At 43.7% G+C, this 20,032-nt stretch overlaps 1 protein-coding gene across 3 annotated transcripts; it reads left to right on the top strand.

The window, feature by feature from the left end:
• Window positions 1-1,002: 1,002 nt before the first annotated feature.
• TENT5C (terminal nucleotidyltransferase 5C) lies at window positions 1,003-9,758 on the top strand. Of its 3 annotated transcripts, none has more exons than XM_054827188.1 (2): window positions 1,003-1,052; window positions 3,724-9,758. In XM_054827188.1, exon 2 carries the CDS (start codon window positions 3,750-3,752, stop codon window positions 4,920-4,922), a length of 1,173 nt encoding a protein of 390 aa, XP_054683163.1. In that variant the 5' UTR covers window positions 1,003-1,052; window positions 3,724-3,749; the 3' UTR covers window positions 4,923-9,758. The 3 variants fall into 3 exon arrangements, with proteins under 3 accessions (XP_054683163.1, XP_054683172.1, XP_054683181.1); XM_054827197.1 differs by lacking the exon at window positions 1,003-1,052 and adding an exon at window positions 1,066-1,228; XM_054827206.1 differs by lacking the exon at window positions 1,003-1,052 and adding an exon at window positions 2,260-2,290.
• Window positions 9,759-20,032: the final 10,274 nt, after the last annotated feature.

Below are 20,032 nucleotides of genomic sequence, written 5' to 3'. Positions count from 1 at the left end.
TAAATACTTTTTTTTAGCTCTACTAGAAATACATCAACTGGCCTGTCCTAGGATAAGTTTTGCTTTTTTTCCTCCCTTCACTGATTCCTGTTTATCCTATGAAAGGCAAATACCCCAGGTCCTTTCCTCTGCTGAAACGCTGAGCGTTTACAGCAGAAATTGTAGCTTTTATCCCTGCAGCACATGATCTTGCACCGTGTACTATTAAACGCCAGCCGATTTTGATTACTCTGTATCTCCAAGTTATTCATTGCTTCCTGTCTAATAGTTCCGTCCTCCTCCACGTCTCCAGTGCCTCCCACAGCCCATCAGCTGTGGTTTTCAGTAGCACGCTGTTTCAACACTTTCGCCCTGTCCTTGCTAGCGCATCCTTGGTAGTTTTTGTATAAATTCCTACTTTGGCTGTTTTCCGATGTAGCACCATAACAAACTCTTTAGCGAAGCCTGGAAATTTTGGCTCTATGCTGACAGTTGTTCTGTCCCTAACAAGGTACCTTTGGGAAAGTCACGCTGTATTTCAGCCTGCTTTTCGTTGTAGTCCACTTCCCTATCTTCCGTTAGTCCCTTTAAATCTTTAGGCCGTTGCTTTTCCTTCCGTGTGCGCTCGTACATGGGGGGGGGGGCGGAAAGCGACCGTTGGGCGCCCCCCGCCGCCACCTGCTGTGAGGGGTTCGAGGCGAGCCCCTGGAGGCGGCGGGGTGAGGGCTCCATGGCGGGGGGGTGCCATCCCCGTCCTCTCCTCACCCCGATCCCCACCGGGCTCCCGGGCTGAGCGCCCGGCGGCCCGAATGGCGGCCAAGCCCACCCCCGCTCCCCCTCGGCGGGAGGGCTGGGGCGGGTGGGGGTGAGGGGGAGCCCCGCCGCAGCGGCCGTTACTGGGGCGGCCGTTACTGGTGCCGCTGCCTCGCGCCCCGCCCGCCGGTTACCTCACGGCTGAGGGGGGGCGGGGCAGGCCGGCGGCGCGGCGATAAAGGGCGGGCGCGAGGGGCAGGGGATCGCGCGTGTGAGGCTGGCGCGGTCGCTCGAGGTGCGCGGCGCGGCTGAGCTGACCGGTGAGCACCGGGACCGGGGGCTGCGGAGGCGGGGAGGCTCGGGCCTCGGCTGCCGAGCCGGCGCGGCGGGCGGGGTCACTTACATGAGGAATCTCCTCGAGGCAAGCGCTTGGTAACGCTTTAAAAATGGTGGTTATTATTTAAAACGGCTTAACGGCAAGTTCGGCGTGGCCCAGGTGAGTACGGGTCCTGCGTGCGCGGAGCTGAGCCGGCGGTGCACCGTGTGAGTCGCCCCCGTCGGCTTAGCAAAGCGCGCTCAGCTCTCCTCTCAAGAGAAAATGTCTTGTTAGAGGAAGCTGAGCCTCCCCGCCCGCAGTGCCGCTTGGGTTTGGAGGGGGCTTGTGACACTGGAGTGTCACAGGGGTACCACTTGCTGCAGGTACAGTCGTCAGGGTTTTGTAGGTGTTGTGTCAAACTATGTCTTATAGGGAAACCTGCTGCAGAGTTGTGTACTTCATTATGACAAAGGTGATCCTTGTTCCTTTGCCTCTGATTTGGGATTTGCATCCATGTGAAGCTACAACGCTCTTTACTCCTGGTATTAAAAATAAGTAGTGCCTATCTCTGCTTCAGAGTTGTTTTCCCAGTGAATGAACATCTGAAGGTATCAGATCTTGTTGTGATGGCAAATGAAACAAGGCATGTGAACTGCTAGCATCCCAAGTACACTAAAGTCACTAAGATCCTGCTGTCGCTAACAGAAATCTTGTAGAGTAGGCAAACATATGAGTGATTTGGGGGTGGGAGGCTTCATTGGTTGACAGCCTGAGAATTAAACTCTCCACTGAACTGGAAATGAAATACTTTATCTTCCCCCAACAACACCAGCAACATGCATTACCCTTCTAGGTGAGGATCACCAAGCAGAACCAAGTGTGTGTGGTGGGGTGGGAAGCACTGCTCTGAGTCCTTTCTGGTCCCTGGGTGGGCTGTGCATGTTTTCTTAGCTGCTGAGGAGGCTACAAATGGGAAGGAAGAGAGGGAGCGCTGTCAGAGGTAGTAACTGAAAGCGCTTGCAGCTTAAGCTAGAAGTTATGGAAGGCTCTTGTGTTGTTTAGTAATCTGAAGGATTTAATGAAAATATAGTGGTTATAAGATGAAAATGTACTTGAATGTGTTTGAAGTGCCCGAGAGCAACTGCTGACAGGCTTGATGCCTCTGGTTTCCTGCTACATTGCAGCCTTGAGTTTGAAGAACCCCTTGATTTGTCCTGGATGAAACTATCTTACAAATCACAGGTGTGTTTCATGTCTGCTGGAGCTATGGAACCCACAGAAACTTGTAGTGCAGCAGCTCATGCTCAAGGGCAGAAATTGATTACCCAGGAGCATTTTTATCTTACTGTATATTTAATCTTGAATTTGACTCTCCTCTGTAGAAGAGGTGATGGATCAAATGAGCTGTTAAAAAGATTAAAAGCTGGAAGAAATGACAAAGGCATGAAATGACAATAGCTGCTCTTTGAATCTTGCTTTAAAAGTGTTCCATGAGCTATGTTGATGCATGTTAGGAAACTATATGCTTGGGTTTTAAACAATTCCTGGTAGGCAAGAGTTAACTACTTTAGGTCTGGCTAGTCTGACCTTGGCAGCTTCACAAGTACTTGGGGCAGAAGAAGGTGAGGCCTCAATTAGGCTGTAGCTGTCAGGAAGCACCTGGCCACAATAGAAACCTGGAACACTTAGAAAAGTGTATTAATACCAGTTGGAGTTGCATGACTGTAGAACATATGTAAGTACCTATGTACTTCAAAACACAAGCCACTTAAGCACAGGAGAGTGATCTGGTCAACTGTGACAAGACTCCTTAAAGTACAAAACTTCAGATGAGGCTGTGACCAAGTCTGGTCAGTGAGGTTCTCAAGTCCTTAGTGTTAGAGTAACACTAACATGATGTACATCATCTGAATATGTGAGCAAAAGGTTGGGGCAAGTGTGAGTATTTCTGAAAAGGTATTTTGATTATGCAGTGTGTCTGAAGAAGGGTAAAGAGTTGCTTACAGAGACTGGAGTGCAAATTGAATAGTTGTCTGACTTTTCAGCATCCTGGACAGAATTTCAACTGCAGTGCTGTAGCTTTTTGCAGGAGCAAGGTGTACTTGGCCCTTATCCCATGGGTGGTAGATGCTGGATGGTTGAGAAATGAAAAACTTCTATGAAAAGGAAGAAATCGTGTATCTGTGGCATAATTAAAGCTCTCAGTGGACTGGATGTCTAAGCCCTGAAACTGGCACCTGAGCGTCTTCCACTGTTGTGTTAGTTGGAGAGAGCAGTTTGAGCATTATGTATAATGAAACAAGTTCAAAGCTTAACTTTCAGAAGTGCTTTGCACTTATGGCTCATCTGGCTTCAGCTGGTGCTGCAGATGATCTTAAACTTGGGTAAAGCTTAGGTATCATCTTCATTGATGATTTCCCTTTAAAGCAAACTGCTTTCTTGAAGTACTTAACTCTACCTCACCAAAAAAAGGATGACAACTAAATCTTTTGCCTGCACCAATGAAGAAGCTGTGTATCACTTCATGTGAAAGGCTTGCTGATAATCATTAGGACATAGAATTGTTTCTTTCTAGTTTGTGTCTTTGTGTAGACAGAAAAGCAGAGTACAGGATGTGTAGGAAGTCTAAACGTAAAGTCTGACTTATCTTTTTTTTTTATTCCACCTCCTTACAGTTTCTTTGGAGAAGAAAAACCTTAAGATGGCAGGCAAAGGAAGTAACAGAGACTGCATGTCATGCAGTGTGCTGAACTGGGAGCAGGTCAGCCGTCTGCATGAGGTTCTTACAGAGGTGGTTCCGATCCATGGACGAGGTAACTTCCCAACACTGAAGCTAACTCTGAAGGACATTGTTCAGACTGTTCGGAGTAGGCTGAGTGAAGCAGGCATTGTGGTACATGATGTCCGTCTGAATGGCTCTGCAGCTGGTCATGTCCTGGTCAAGGATAATGGGCTGGGATGCAAAGACCTGGATCTCATTTTTCAAGTTTCTCTTCCAAGTGAGGCAGAGTTTCAGTTAGTTCGAGATGTGGTGTTGCGATCCCTCTTGAATTTCTTGCCAGAAGGAGTAAGCAAGCTAAAAATCAGTCCAGTAACACTGAAGGAAGCCTACATCCAGAAGCTAGTCAAAGTGTACACAGAATCTGACCGCTGGAGCTTGATATCACTTTCCAACAAACATGGTAGGAATGTGGAGCTGAAGTTTGTAGACTGTATAAGACGACAGTTTGAGTTCAGTGTGGACTCTTTCCAAATCATACTGGACTCCCTGCTCTTTTACTATGACTACTCAGAAACCCCCATGTCTGAGCACTTCCATCCAACTGTGATTGGGGAGAGCATGTATGGAGACTTTGAAGCAGCTTTTGATCACCTCCAGAACAAGCTGATAGCTACCAAAAATCCTGAAGAGATCAGAGGTGGTGGGCTTCTGAAGTATAGTAACCTCTTAGTACGGGACTTCAGGCCCATGGATAAGGATGAGATCAAAACATTAGAGCGCTACATGTGCTCCCGGTTCTTCATAGACTTCCCAGACATCCTGGATCAGCAGCGCAAACTAGAGACCTACCTCCAGAACCACTTCTCCAAAGAAGAAAGGAGCAAATATGACTACCTCATGATTTTGCGCAGGGTGGTGAATGAGAGCACAGTCTGTCTCATGGGACATGAGCGAAGGCAGACTCTCAACTTGATTTCGCTGCTGGCACTCAAAGTACTAGCAGAACAAAACATCATCCCTAATGCCACTAATGTTACCTGTTATTACCAGCCAGCACCTTACGTTAGTGATGTAAACTTCAGCAACTACTATCTTGCAAATGCTCCTGTGCCGTACAGCCAGTCCTACCCCACTTGGTTGCCTTGCAATTGATCATTGCGCTTGAGCGTTCTTGAGTAGATGGAGGCTACTGAAGGCCAACATGCTGAGTGTATATAGATAAGAAATAACTGTTACTTGGAGGTTTTCTAATGGAAATGTGACTGCATCGGACTGTCTATTTCCTGGTGTGCGGTAGGAATATGCAACCAGGTGACCTGCTATGAACCTTTCAGTATATGTCTACAAATGCCAAGAAGCCTTATTGCCTCTTTGTTAGAAGAGAACCAGCAGCCAAATATTAAGAGTAGTAGTTACAAAACTCTGTACTAGTTCTGGAAGTGGCTATAAACATGTGATCTAAGTGGAGTATTCAGTAAACCGGGTTAGTTAATAGAGGAAAGACTGTAAAATGTCTTGAGTGGAGCAGAAGCCGCTTGTGGAATAGCAGCAAAACTCTCTGCTTTCTATTGCCTAACCTCATTACTCTACACTTCCTCAGTTCAAGTTCTGGTCAGCTTTCTATTGAACTAATTGTGCAAGAGTGGGCTCGTGTCATGCTTGGGCTGCTTCTACTTTCTGGCTGTGTAGAACTGGTAACAGAATGGATACTGTCTGTCTTATAGAGGGCCTAAATGTTCTTTCCTGTAGTACCTAGGGATATATGGTCCTGCCTCAAGTTCAAGATTAATTTCTTGGAAGTTGAAGATGGATTAGTAAATCTATCTCTAAAGCATAAGCTGGCTAAACTTTTCTTGAGTACAAAAATTTGGAAGGTGGCATCTCTGAACATGCACCAAAACACAATCTGAAACTTGCTAATGTGAAAAGTCCTTGAAATGAGGAATTGAAGCCTGAAATAGAATTGGAACCACAGTTTGAATAGTTAGAATGGAACAAATACTGTTAAGTCCAGGCTCAAGATAAAGCCTTTCTGACTGCATCTTTCAAAACAATTTTTGGCACAGTTGGAAAGTAGCACAGCTCTTACACTGAGGTTTAGCCTGACTTTCTTCCTCACAGGTCCACAGCAAGCAAAAAAACCCCAAAACAAACCCAAATCACTGTAAATTGCAGGATTATGTGCACTCCTGCCACAGCATAAATTCCTGAAGTGCCTCCTGAAATGAATTTCTTCTTGTACAACTTCAGGCAGGTCCTGAAGGCTTGTCTTTCTGTCACCACTTAAGGGTTGAGCTTACAAGTTTATCACTATCACCTGGTCACTGCATGAGATGGTATTTTGAGTGGTTAAAGTCAAGTTCTTCCTCTCTACTGGTCTTAGCCCACACTTGAAGAGGTATATAAACCCGAAGCAGGGCTTTCTACAGAGGCTGTGTGCGGTGAAAGTCTGCCTCTGTTTTCAGAATAGCCTCTGCAAGAGTGTGTAGTCCCTTGGAGGTGTAGGGGGCTGACCTTCCTAAAGGGTATGTGCTGAACTTGCTGCTTTGAAACTCCTGTGCTTTATAAGGAAGATTAAAAATTCCCCAGTTATGTATATAGTGGTATTAGAAAGTGGTATATTAACTGGATGATTTTCACTGAATTGCAATAGTAAAATACATACAGCAAATTAATTTCCTTTGCTTAACCAGAGAAGTAGACTAGAAAGGCAAATCTTAGAGCTATTTATTATGTACTGATGCAATGTTTAAGAATACTTGTTTGCTAAACCTTTTTTATGACTTCTAGCTGTCTCTGTAAGCTTGTGAGACCAAACACAGAGCTTATGTCTGATCAAACAAATGATTTAAACTTAGAAGGTAAAGCAGAAGAAACATCAATGTATGGTTGCTGTTCAAGGTGGAAAGAAGTAGCAGTGCAGCATTTAAATGGCAGTAAAAAAACCTGCCTGTTCCTCATAGGACCAAAACCTTCTAGTTATATTGCAAGTTCTCTCACTTTTCATAACTACTTCATAAAGACTGCCTCAATAAAGCAGTGAGGCTACTCTTTTGTTCAGACTTCATTTAGCTTAGGAAGGCAGAGAGGGATACAATCTGGAAAGCAGACTATAGCCAAGCATGCTTTAGCTTAATTTTTTTGAACAGTCTTGTAAGCAACTTCAGTAGCAAATAGACGAATAATTTGGTGTCTTCTGTTGTGTGGTTTTTGGTTGGTTTTTTTCATTAAAGGCTTCCTGAGTAGTCAAAGTAGCTAAACTTGAAAGTGAACCCAGCCTTTTTCAGTAACTGTGGCTTGGACTTGATGTAGCTTACAGACAAGGCATCTCTCACCCAAGACTTTGACTATTTAGAAGGCTTTTTAAAAAACTAACATGATGCCAGTGTTGTCATGTGTGTTAAACTTAGTGCAGCCTTACTGCTGGAATGTGAACCTAGGTGTGAGGAACTTTGACATGCAGGGCAATACTTGGCTTAGCATAGAGTGTCACTAGAAAGAAGGAAGTCTTGCTTAGGAGTTTGTAATTGCTGTCATCTTTTAAATAGCTGTTTTTAAAGCCAACCTAAGCTGTACCCATTGCAGAAGTAAACCATTGCCTGAAGGGACATGTTTGATTTGCATATCAAATAACTTAGTCATGTATCTGTCCTGTGCAATCTCATGGCTGATCTTTAGAAACTGTTCCTGTGCATCAGCTCATGTGGAAGAAGGGGTCAGATGCTTAGGAGTCCTCACAAGCTTGAAACAAGTAGACATGTTTTACTGGTCTTTGAATGCCTTGGCTGCTGGACATCAGGCCAGGTGCATCTGTTGGAAAAAGATGTGCCAGAAAAAAGGCTTTAATGGATTCCTACTGAGATAGAGCTATGGAGAATTTAAGCTTCCTGCCATAAATACTGTGCTTTTGCTAATGTAACTTGTTGCTGAGGCCTCTAAGGAATCTCTGTGTTGAATGGCTGCTCTCTGAACAGCTGACTTCTTGAGTTTATGCTTTGCAGGACTGCTGTGTTCTCTGCCTGGTTCTTAGGTTGCTCTGGCATATTAGAAATATCAATGCTTTGTAGCCTGGATGCTGAGCTCTTGAATAGTTCAACTCTATCCTGAAGCTGCACACCACAGCTGCATTGGCCCTACTGTATACACGATTGCTGGAACACTGTTTGTCTCACTACCTTCAAAATAATCCTGGCTTGGCAGGTAGAGCTGGAATACTCAGTAGCTTTTTATCACTGTGTTGCCAGCAGCCTACCTCTTTGTTTCAAGTTGTCCTAGCAGCCTGATGTTGCATGTGGCAGTAGCTTAATTTGGTGTGTGCTAGCTGGTTTGAGTTCAGGCTTATGGTGGCCCCTGTAGCAAGGACTAACATGAGAATGACTGCTAGGTAAAAGTTAAAAATGATGACCCTAGGCCAAGTCTAGGCTGCCTGCCTGATTAGGTCTCCTGTCAGTACTTAATGATGCCTCTGCAAACCTGCTCTATCCTCTGTTGCCCACTTGTGTGTCAAGTGGAGGTTAGAGAAAGACTATGCTATTTCAGACTATTACCCTAACACATTCCCTCTGGGCCATGGCATCAAACCAAAGCTGCAGTAACACTAGACTGCAAGTCTTGTATGAGTGCATCATTCCTCAGGACTAGGCTTCTAGTAAACTAGACTGTGTGATTTAAAATAGCTGTTTTGTTTCTGTAGCTTAAGCTGTGCTGGGCTAAGCCAGTCTGAGGTTAAGCATCTGTTGTCAATATTTATTGCCAAGTCTCCCTTGACTTACAGTTTATTGGTGTGACTTCCTCATTGTGAGACAGATTTTTTTTTTTTATTTGATGAAGATGCTACCAAGGAGACCTAGTAGTAGACTGGGTTTTAGTCACTTTGGTAAAATCCCTATGCTGACCCATGGTCACTCTGAAAAAGTTAAGGTAGAGCATACTTCATGCTCCCTCAGCTCAAGTTTTAGTTGTTGCTGTGTTTGTCCTCAGCTACTTCAGTCAATCACTAAGCTGGAGGTTGAAGACTACTGCTTTCTCTTGAGTAACCATTTTCTAAAAGAGCCTCACATTTTATTTTAACATCAATCTTATCTACAAAGCAGTATGTAATATTGAAACTTAGACCCATATTTTTGGGATTGAGTTCTGGGGTTAAGCATTTGGTATGTTTTGTGCCTAGGCTTTGTGGGTTTCTGATCACAAGAATAGCTACTAATGTTGGTAGTGATCTCTGCTTATCACTATACAAGTGCTTGGGAAAAGGCCTCTTAGAAGACAACTTGGACAAATTTCTTCAATTCTAAGCTGTCAGTGTACTGATAGTACTTGTTTACTATCCCTCTCAACTCATTCAATCCGGGTGCCATAATTGTTAGGCACAGGAGTAAGGAATAAGTTGACCATAGTCACTGGCAACTTGGTTTAACTTGGGCATTGAGAGAGCCAAATGGATAGTAATACTTCCAGCCTTTGCATCTAAGTCTTACTCAACCATTTCTGAAGTATGGTGAAGTGTATTTCATACACATTCGTTAATTTCAATGAAACTAGTTATATGGTGGGATGCTGGGCTGTAGTTGTAGAAGCTTTGGGGGGAATGTTTGGAGCACTCCTGTTTTTCTCACTTGTATTGGAAGAGAAGGTCACTCACTGAAGTGTCTGGATTGGGCTTGTCTTTCTGATTAGAATTGCACTTTCTGTTGAAATTTAGAAGGCCTTTTTTTCCATGTTTATCTTATATTATTTTTTACTATTAAAAGAAGTCAGCTCTTGGAAAATCTTTCTCATACCTCTTTGGAAGAAATGAGTCTTTTTTTTTTTAAGCTGGCAGAACAAGGTACTAGAAATATTTGGATTTGTGATGAGCCCAAATGTGAGATTGGTCACAGTAACTTTGTCTACTGTTCTGCACTGTGGTGTTCACTTGTCATTCTTGGAAACTGGGTTTTGGACCTTAATGATTCTGAAATTCTTGTGCAAATAAACTTATGCTAGACATTGCTTGTCTCAAGTAATTCTTGTATCTAAATAGTACTGACAAAGTATTTGTGGAGCTTATTGGCCAATGTGTGTGTAGATACACTGAGGGGGGAGAAAGTGATGGGGTACACAGCAATGCTTGGGTTTAGATGTTACTCACGGAGCTCCTTTTCCCTCATGAATGCACAATCTGCCTACACATCTGCCTCAATTTACTGAAGATGAGTCAGTTAAGTGAGGCATGATTCAGCTTTCACTTACATTATAGTGATAGTTTCTAGAGAACCATTTTTGCCCTTTGACCATTATCTGGTCTCAACTTTAAAGCATGTAGAGGCACAGCCCTAGGCCTGTTAGATACAAGTGTCTAGTCTGAGCTGAAGTCTGCCAGTCTGTTCTGGGATGTGCTCCAGTTTATATGCTACTCCAAATCAGAGCTCCCTGCATAGCTCAACTCGTGAGTCAAGGAGGTGAGAAATTAAGTCAGTAATAGCTCTTCAAGTTATTTACAGATTAAAAGCCTTTGTACTTTCATTCTGTCCTAAGAGCTGATGCTTCTACATACCAATGGTCAATGGGGGTTGAGGAGGCCTATGCTGAACAAAAGCTAGGGGCATGTGGTGGTCTGCTTGCTGCTCCTTCCAGTCTAGGATCAAAAATAAATGCATTGTGAAAAGCGTGCTTGCTTCTCATCCCCTCCAGAGCTCAGACAAGCTCTAATATATCAGTGAAGTAATGCTGGAGAAATTCCAGTCTTCAGGACCTTGTAACACCTGCAGTGTAAACTTCTGTGGAGATTAGCAGAGGCAGTGTGATCCTATGGAAGTAATCATGAAACTTGTGTAGTCCCTTTTCAAGGTGTAATTGCTTTCCTCTGAACTTAAATGGAGAGCTGATATTGCAGCTGGGCAATATAAACCATCTGCCTGCCACCTGAAACCCCCTTACCTCAACTCTTCAGTTTATCTCCTCATAAAAGCTTCAGAGTTATTTTGAGTAACATCCTTAATTTTCTAGAATACCAAACTTAGATTTGCAGAGTCTGATACTGAAACAGCAAAATAGCTATGCTTGAGCAAGTGGTAGTATGTACTCTTTCAGTTCCATAAGGAGCTTACTTAATGATGAAAATTGAGAGGAACTAAAGAAAAAAGTTCTTGCTCTATTGCTGTTGTATTGTTGGTGAAAATATAATTTTAGGTGTCCTGTGGTACTGCTGGAACCCAGCCTTCTTCATACTGTGCAAGATGAGGTCAGTCTTGTGATGGGGGAGTGAAAGGCATTAGACAAATGATACTCTAAATTGTTGCCATTGTTCTGGCAGATGCACCTACTTACCTGCTTCCTTCCATGATGAAATATTTGATTTTTTTTTAAAATCAGAGTATTCAACATGGCCTTACAGAGACAGAGTAGATGCTCCTGTGAGCAAGAGAGATTTTCTTTGCATGCCTGCATATTTTGAATGTTGCTTACTATGTATTTAGTGCACTAATACACTAAATACATGAAGTTGCTATTTTCAGCAATAAAATATGGTTTATGTTTATCCAGTGACTTAAAAGGGAGATATATAAAAGACTGTAATACTAATATGCCACTTGAGTGTGGGCATTAGACATAGTGGTCGTGTTTTGCTGCAGTAGCAGTGCTGTAATCTGTTCTGCTTCATCTCAATGAGAAAAAGATGAGCTTCATATCCTATAGACAAGACTGCCCAGCGAAGGGAGTAGTTAACCTGCCAAACCTTAGTAATTTTCCTAGTAGGAAAGAGTTGAGTCATCATGCTGGAAAAAGAGAGTCTTGCCAAGAACTGCGTGCAAAGCAGCTGCTAGATCCTAAACTGGTAGTTCACGTGTATGTTAAGTAAAGCTATGCTACTTACTACAGTGTTATCACATTGACTCTCAGCTGGGTGGTTTAGTAAACCAGCAGGAACAAGTTGCCTAGGCTGGCTGATCCTGCAAAATGATGTGCTGAGTCTTCATCACTGATAAGTAAAGCAGAGGACAATCCATGCCACCTCACTGCTCGGAGAATGGAGAAGTGCAAACACTTGGAGAGGTCTCGCCAAGACAGAGCACAAGGAAGATGGCCAGTCTAATCTGTAGCAATAACCTCTTGTCACTGAGAAACCCCTGTAGCTAGCCTGAGTGCTTCAGGAGACTTCCAACAAACATCCAAGGCCTGAACTGCTTTGAGGAAATAATCTGTCCCTGTGTATTCCTAGCAGGCAAGTGATGATGTGGTGCTGTAGAGGTGGTCTTACCGTCAAAGCTAGAAAATTTCCCTTCTGATGTTACACAGTTTATTGTGGTCTGTGTTTCAGCATGTGAATGATGTAAGCAGGCAGTTCATGTGCTCTTACACCCCTGAAACATATGTTAACTTTATTCTACCTGTTCATGTAGCAAATCTGCTTCAGAAAACAGTGAAACTTGTGCTACCCAGGGATTATACTGATTGCACCTCAAGCAAAGGGAAAATTGTCTCCCCTGCAAGGGAGTGGTTGAAGTGTGAGAATTCTGATTCAGTCACTGTCCTCATGCAGCAAGGCAAGTCTTCTGAGCGTGTCGGATGTGTGGCACAGGAATTACACCCACAGGCTGGTCCCTTTGTGGATGCCCTTCTTGCTTCAGAATTGACTGTCCCCCTGCAACAATTCTCTTCTTCACCCCCTCTGTATCTCTTATCTGAATAACTTCTTCTGAAAGCTATATCTCAGTGTGCCTTCTGGAAAGTTATTCAGTCTTGCCCTAAAGGTGCTCAGTAGTGGCAATTCATTGTATACTTGGAGAACCTGTTCTAATGTTTGATTGTGGTAATTACTGAGAAATTCATTTGCATTTCCACATTGGTCTTTGAACTTCATCTTCAAACTGTGGATTGCTGCATCCTTATCAACAAGGCTGAAAAGTCCCAGACTGTCTCATGCTATCCACTAATCCTTTCAGCTCTTGGATGAACTGTGGAAAATGAGCACTTGAAACTTCATGTTGTATATATTGGATTCAGAAGCTGGAAACCTTTTCTTCTGGATCTTTGTGATTCCTGTGCATCTCACAACCCCGCACCAGTTGCTAGCCCAGTGCTCTACATATCACGAAAAAAAATAGTGCTAAGATTGCTTCTCATCCTCTTGATATTTGTGTCCACAAACTGTGCCTGCCATTTTTACCATGGCATTATGGCATGCCGAGTGCTCGTGCCGAGTTGGTTATTTGCAGTGATTTCAAAGTCCATCTGCTGCTTCTCAAGGCAGCCTCTCCCATCTGGTATTAACAACATCTGTGCTCCTGGTTTCCAGATGTAGTATTTTGCATTTGGTGGTATTAGAAAAACATTTTGTCTGAATTCAATGGGCAAATAGTCACAATGTAGATGGACTTGTCGTCTTCACTATTTACTACCTTACTGACTTAAGTGTTGCTTGCAGTTTTGCGTTGTTCTTGCATACTGAAGAGTACACAAGGTTGTCGTGGGCACTTTGAAACCTGCAGGTGGTTTAAAATGAACGTCAGCACAAAGTCTGCAAAGGTACTGGGCACAGGCTATTTTGGGAGTATTCTTTTTCCCCTGCAAATACAGGGCAGAGACAGCAGAGGAAGCTTAACAGCAGTTCCCCAGTCCTTTCCTCTGCACCCCCACGTCTAAAACACTGTGGTGACAAGTATCTCTGGGGCACGAGTTCACAACATGACCAAAGCAGAGCGCTCCGTGTTTCTGCTCTTGCCATCACATCTGTTAGTCATCACAATCATCTGCCTGTCTGTTTTACTGCTCATGTGGGGCTCCCCAAATATTGTGTAGCCCTGACTAATTGCCAGGACTGATGTAGCTCTCTAGACTTCATGAGCTCCCTTCCACTTTCTCCTCCTGGGCAGCTTTTCCTAAGACCGGGGGAAAGTAAGTTATTTTTGGGAAGAGAGCCTGCCGTCTCTCCCACCGCCCAAATTCCCTGTGACACCAGCGGGAATTTGTCAAATGCTGTGAGGGATTTGCTAACAACCTGGCAGACCTGAGTGACTAGGGCTCCTGCATTACAGCTGTCCTACTGCCCAGCTGCGCTGGAGAATGTTTCTGCAGCTCTGTTTGATCGGTGGGAGCAACACGTGTGGATGGGGCTCAGCCTCTGGCAGAAATTCATGGAATTACTGCAGAGAAATGCTGCTCGTAAAAAAAAAAAAGGCGTCTGTTTTGGAGCAGAGGAAACTTCGAATGTGGAGTAATATTCCAGCTAAGTATATGCATACTTCAAATTGGTGGTTAGCCTCCTTCCTTGCAGCACTTCTCTGATAGAAGGAGGATTCCTATTTACTACCATTTCCCAGATAAAAAAATGAGCCATGAGGAGGGGAAGCAGCACACTTGGGTAACACAGGGACCTGCTGGCAGGCCAAGAGTACATATTTTGGAAGCGCTGCCTGTTGATGAGGTGGGAAGGGAAGGGATGATGGATGGTAGTGGGACATTTCAGAAATCAAACAGAAGGATACAGGTGTTTAAAAAACCTCACAGATGAACTGAGGAACCACAGTTTTGAAGTAGAGGTGTACGATCTTCTCACAGACATCTCTGACTTAAAACTGCAGCAGCATGCCAGCAGAACTTGCAGGGGGGGCTGTGTTATGCCCATGTGTAGGATGCTCTACGCATATCATTCATGACTTCTTGCAATACTCAATTGCAGTATAAAATCATGGGGGTAAACGTGCTGTTCTGTTATTGTGTTACACACATGGCTGTCCTCAGCAGTTATGGCATGAACTCCGGCCTTTGGTATTCTCAGCCAGATTTTTGTTGTCTGGTTAGAAATAAAAGATTGCTATATGGGTATAATTGCAACTGCAGTCAGGAGTTTCAGTTGATCAGAACTTGAATTTTTGTTTTAATTGAAGTACCAGTTGAAAACATGGATTTAGTTAAAAAAAGGACATTTCTTTCATAAATAAGAGTTCATGAACTAGCAATGTGATACTTGACAGAAGTGGTCTTGCCTTTAACTCTAAAACTGATTGTGAAGTTATGACTTTTAATTCCAGAACAGCAGCTTTTACTTTTGTCCTGGTTTTTGGCTGGGATAAAGATAATTTTCACAAGAAGCTGGGAGGGGACGCAGCCAGGACAGCTGACCCAAACTAGCCAAAGGGGTATTCCATACCATATGATGTCATGTTCAGTATATAACTAAGCCAGGGAGGAGGAGTCACTGCTTGGGGACAGGCTGCACATGCAAGTTGCATTGTGTATCAGCCGCTTTGTATATTCTGTTATAAGTGGTGGTGTTGTTTTCCTCTTCCTTTGCTGTCCCAGTGAACTGTCCTTATCCCACGAGTTTTACATTTTTCTTCCCATTCTCCTTCACATCCCACCAGGCTGGGGGGAGGAGTGAGCAAGTGGCCACACGGTGCTTAGCTGCTGGCTGGGGCTAAACCATGACAACTTTGAAGGCATTTACTATCTGATTACTGATTTTACTTACTGCTAATAAAGAGCAGATGAGTAGTGAAAGAGGCTACAGTTCATCTCGGGCATCCTTTGACTGACTTATTGTAACACCAGCTCATTGTCGGAGAGCATATGTCCATTGCTGACAAAGCCTCCAGATCCCAGACTTCATGGAAAAGTAGTGGTAGTACTGCTGTAATGCATTGTACTCATCTGTACTTGAATAGAGGAAAACCACAGAAAATCAATTTAAACTTGGTTTCTTTATGATGACTGTTCCTGAGGCTGTTTCAGGCATGCTTGTTAGATTACAAACAATCTTTAATTTGTAAGAGGCACCATCTCAGAGGAGGCTGTTCATTGCTATATATATATATATTACATTGTAATAGATCACAAATAGGCTGCAGTGTGACAGCACTGGCTCATGGAACTATTTGAAACAGTCTGACCTAAATGGCTAAATTTTATACCCATTGAAGTGAAGCCACTTTTAAAAATGACAGCAGAGGACTGAGAAACCTTTAGAAAGACATTTAAGGTTTGAGTGGCCAGAGCGGTATGGAAGCTGGTGGTGCCCACTCTGCATCTTGAGGAGAGGATTTCTGTGCAGAGGCGATGTCAGAGGGGACCCCAGGGCACTGCCGAGCACCGAGCAGCAACATGGGGCCCTTCAATCTCCTGCCGTATTCACTGCATAATGATGAGAATTAAGTGTCAAGTTAAATCTTACCTCCAAATGACGTGAATCAAGCAGCAAGTTAAACCTTACCTCCAAATGTAATCGAGCTCCATAGCAACCTAACATACTTTTTTATTTTTCCAGTGGTTTAATTTCCTTTTTATTTCCGCAGCAATGGATTCTTGAGAATCCAGACATGCCAGAGTGCTGGCACATTACCTAGACTTTAACCAAATCTTCATTCTCACAGCATAGAGTTAGCAGAGAACTGTAGCACTGAGAAAAGAATGTGTAGATATTGTATAAATGTTGTAAACAAACATTTAAAGAACTGTTTTTAAAGCTTAAAGGACTGTTATTACTGAAAATAGTTTTAAAGAACTAACGTCTTTTACTACATAGTTGCCATTTTAATTTTTCTTTGGGTAGGTGCCAGTTGTAGCCTGGATCCCCAATATCACCCGGAGATTCCTGTCGTTGGTGATAAGGACAGCAAAATGTAGGTATGACTGTTATTCAGGCCAATGTTTTGCTCTCATGCTCCAGTGTGAAGACCATTTTTTCTTTAAAAAAATCATGGTGAAATATTGCACAGGCTCACAACAATATTTTTCTTTCACAAAAGATCATTTATATAAATTCCTTTCTATAAAAAGATGCGTTCGAGCAAGCTTAGGGGTTTATTCTGGCTGAGGGTTCCTGACGTGCAGCCACCTAAAATAAGTTGCTTAGAGCATTTCACACAGCGTTGTGTCCTCTGCCTGGGGGGTTACTGTGAGATGAGGTAGCCTGTAGTGCTGGTGCCTGGCTGCAAAACCTGTCTGGTGCTTTTTGCTCATTGATGCTTCGGCTTTGGGTTAGTTGAGGTCCAAATTCAGCCTGCAGTTAATATTTACAATATTGCTTCTACAAGGGGCTGGTGCACCAGGCATTGGATGAGGTCGATGTGGCGTGGAGGGCATGAGGTTCAGGGAAGAGAAAGCTGTTGTTTGTCGTGTCAGGTGTACCAGGACAAGCTGTGAGAATGTGATGGTTTCTGTGCACACACTATTTGTTTGGATTGTATTTTAGAAACCTTTGCTCAACCTCGTCCTTTCTTCTGACAAGCTGTGCTGTAGTGTGAGATCACTGGGCTGTAAAAATGTCCATGTCTCTCCAGTGAATATGAAGAAATCCTGGAGCAACTGGCTCAGATACCTACACCATAGACAATTGAAAAGGGTCAAGAAGAGTCTTATCCCAAACTGCTGGAAATCGGGCAAAAATACCAGGAACTTTCTTCCAAGCCCAGTGGAGGCATTTCTTCCTTTCTTGTGACTCTCTGTTTTTGTGATGACGACGTGGGTCCATTCTTACAGGTTGCTCGAGTCTCCTTCTCCGCTCTGTGTCAAGCTGGGTGTTAGCAACTCTTCCAGCCAAGGTCTGCAGGGAGCAGGGTGGAGATGTCTCCTACAGGGAAGACAAGTCATTGCACTGTCTGTCTTCCACTCTCCCCTAAAGTTGAGTCACCCACTTGTCTCAGCTTTTGTTTTTTTCCACATCTGTGGATGTGCCAGGAAGCCCTGCTGCGATGGCAGGAGCAGCGTGTCCAGGGGCAAAGTCTGACTCAGAGACCAGAGCTTTATTGGAGCAGAACAATTAATGTCTTTCGAGCATGTTTAGCCCATGCTCTTAACCATTTTTCTCCAGTTATCTTTGGTCCACAATTGGGTAAAGTAATTGTCAGCCCCACAGACTGCAAGGACTCCCCTGTTTCCAAGTGAAAATGACTCCAAAATTATTGCAAAACATTTAGGAGCCAACAGGAGAAAACCAGTTGGTGCTGAGAGGCACCTGGTGATCATACAGATGAGACCGGCTCAGCCATGAGACATTCAGGGGTCTGGAAGCTGGTCTTGGATATCCAAGCGATAACCTTTAGGATGTGAAACTGGCTGTTCCTGCTAGTGCTTTGATATGTTGTGGTGTATCTCTAAAAACCTAATATCCCAACAGGAGGAAATTCTGAGTAAAACAGATGGGAAGAAAACTTTGTGGAGGAAAAAAGCGTTTTCAAGTGGGGAGAATTCTTTAGGAAGAATATATTAGATAGCCAAAGAGCTATATGTCCACATTCAAGAGAGACGATAGGTTTAGCTAAAAGCCATTGTACTGAACTACAATGAAGGCAACAAGTAGAAACAGATATGCAGAATATTAGATATGGGGGGAAAAGCAGTAATAGGTGGCATTTGATGAAAGTTAGACTTCTGAACTACAAAAAATGGGGGGGGGAACGGGGGGATGGGGATATGATGCTGAAAACCAATTAGATACATTTTTCTTAAAGATAATGGGAAGGTCTTTCAGTTTTAGAACAAAACTTACTGTGCTAAAGGCATACACCTTCTTATTTTTGGATGTGTGTTAATAAAGATACAAAAAGATGGAAGTGTTTAATAATTTTTTCTGATGAATGTTTGGAAGGGAGAGTGTTCTGCTTAGATGACTAACTACTCTTCAGCCCATTAGCAATAGGGGAAAATTATTAGAAAACAGCAACTTGGACAAGGAGTTGGCTGGAGAGCATTCTGGTCTGCTGATATTAACGTTAAATCTTGAAATATTGGGTAAATTCCAGGAGAATGAGAACATACAGCTTCTATTCCAATATTGTAAGAGGGGATCTAGGAACCACATAAATACTCACCATTGACTCCAGTTTTACAGTTTAGTGCAAGAAATGGCTTCTACATGAGAGGGAGTGGTCCTGGCATGGGAAGTGAATAGGGGAGTCTTTCCCATAAGCTTTTGAACATAATATGAAGTGAGGTTCAAGAGGAAGCATCATACTGACTTTAAAAGATAAGAATTGGAAAGATGTCCCTTTTTTTTTCTGCCACGGGTTTCCCAAGGGTGTTATTTTGACTGTGGGCAGGGGCAATGAACTTCCTGCAGTGCAGCAGAGCAGAACCCACTTGCTGCAGCCACACAAGAGGATCTGGAACTGAGTTAAGGAGGATGATACAAGATATGCCACTTCATCTTGTGGCACCAGCATAAGGGGTCCAGTAGCTACAACTTGCCTTCTCCAGTCTTGGCTAGCAAATGCATAAGCTCCCATCCAGCCCCAGTTAGCACTCAGGAACAGTCTTGTAAACCCATTCAAATTTGAGATCACACACTCCATGTGGTTGACAACAGAAAGATTGGTGTCAGCTCTGAAAACCCTTCCATTGCCTCGCATGGCCATAGGGGTTCACCCACAGTACCTCACTCTCATTTACTCCTGTCCCATTTAATAGCAGCAATTAGGGTGCATCCAAGAGCAGGCCAGCTTCACCAGTCCCAGCTGCATGGTGCCTCTGCTGAGTACAAGGCAACTTTTTCCTTCTTTAAAGCCACCCTGAGGGGAACAGACCTTCATGGAGACAAAATATTTTTTTCTCTGACAATCCTTTAACAGGAGTCCTCAGGAGACCAGCCACTCTGTCCTTGTGGAAAGACAGGGTCGTTCTGTGGGTGTCTTCACCCTACCCATCAGAAGCAATCCTGATGGACACAGCTGAATGAAAGCCTTTCAGGTAGACCCTCCTGAATGACAGGATGACATCTGAGGACCCTCACAAGTGTCTTGATGGAGGCCAGACTTTCACATGCGAATGGTGGTGGTGCAGTATTTGCTGCCCAGTATGACCATTCCAGTTTTGAATGTGGCTTGTACAGCTGGAGATATTTAAAAGCCATCTGGACATGGTCCTGGGGAACTGACTCTAGGGGGCCCTGCTTGAGCAGGGGGGTTGGACCAGATGAACTCCAGAGGCCCCTTCCAACCTCAACCATTCTGTGATTCTGTGAATCTGGATAGCTAGACCAAGTCACATAGCTAGATAAGAAGTCTTCCTTTATGATAATGAAAAGGTGATTATGCATATATTCTACTTTTTACATGGTATTAAAAAAACATGGGGAAATGCTCCTTAGAACAGTTTTATGTAGACAGCTGTAAATAATTACAACTTTACAGAAGAACATTCTAGAACTGTCTTTATATCTGAGAGTGGTTTTTCCTTTTGTTCCTACAACAAGGTTTCGGTGCTTGGAAAGGGGGAAGGTGAGGCATGATGTGTGTTGGGAGGGGGAATGTGCTACTGTAGTTCCTTGAATTTCAGCCACCTCAGCC

Source organism: Grus americana, chromosome 1 (genome assembly GCF_028858705.1).
Source record: "Grus americana isolate bGruAme1 chromosome 1, bGruAme1.mat, whole genome shotgun sequence".
NCBI classification, from domain to species: Eukaryota; Metazoa; Chordata; class Aves; order Gruiformes; family Gruidae; genus Grus; species Grus americana.
The sequence above is the reverse complement of the archived record's forward strand: the minus strand, read 5'-3'. Positions and strand labels throughout refer to the sequence as shown.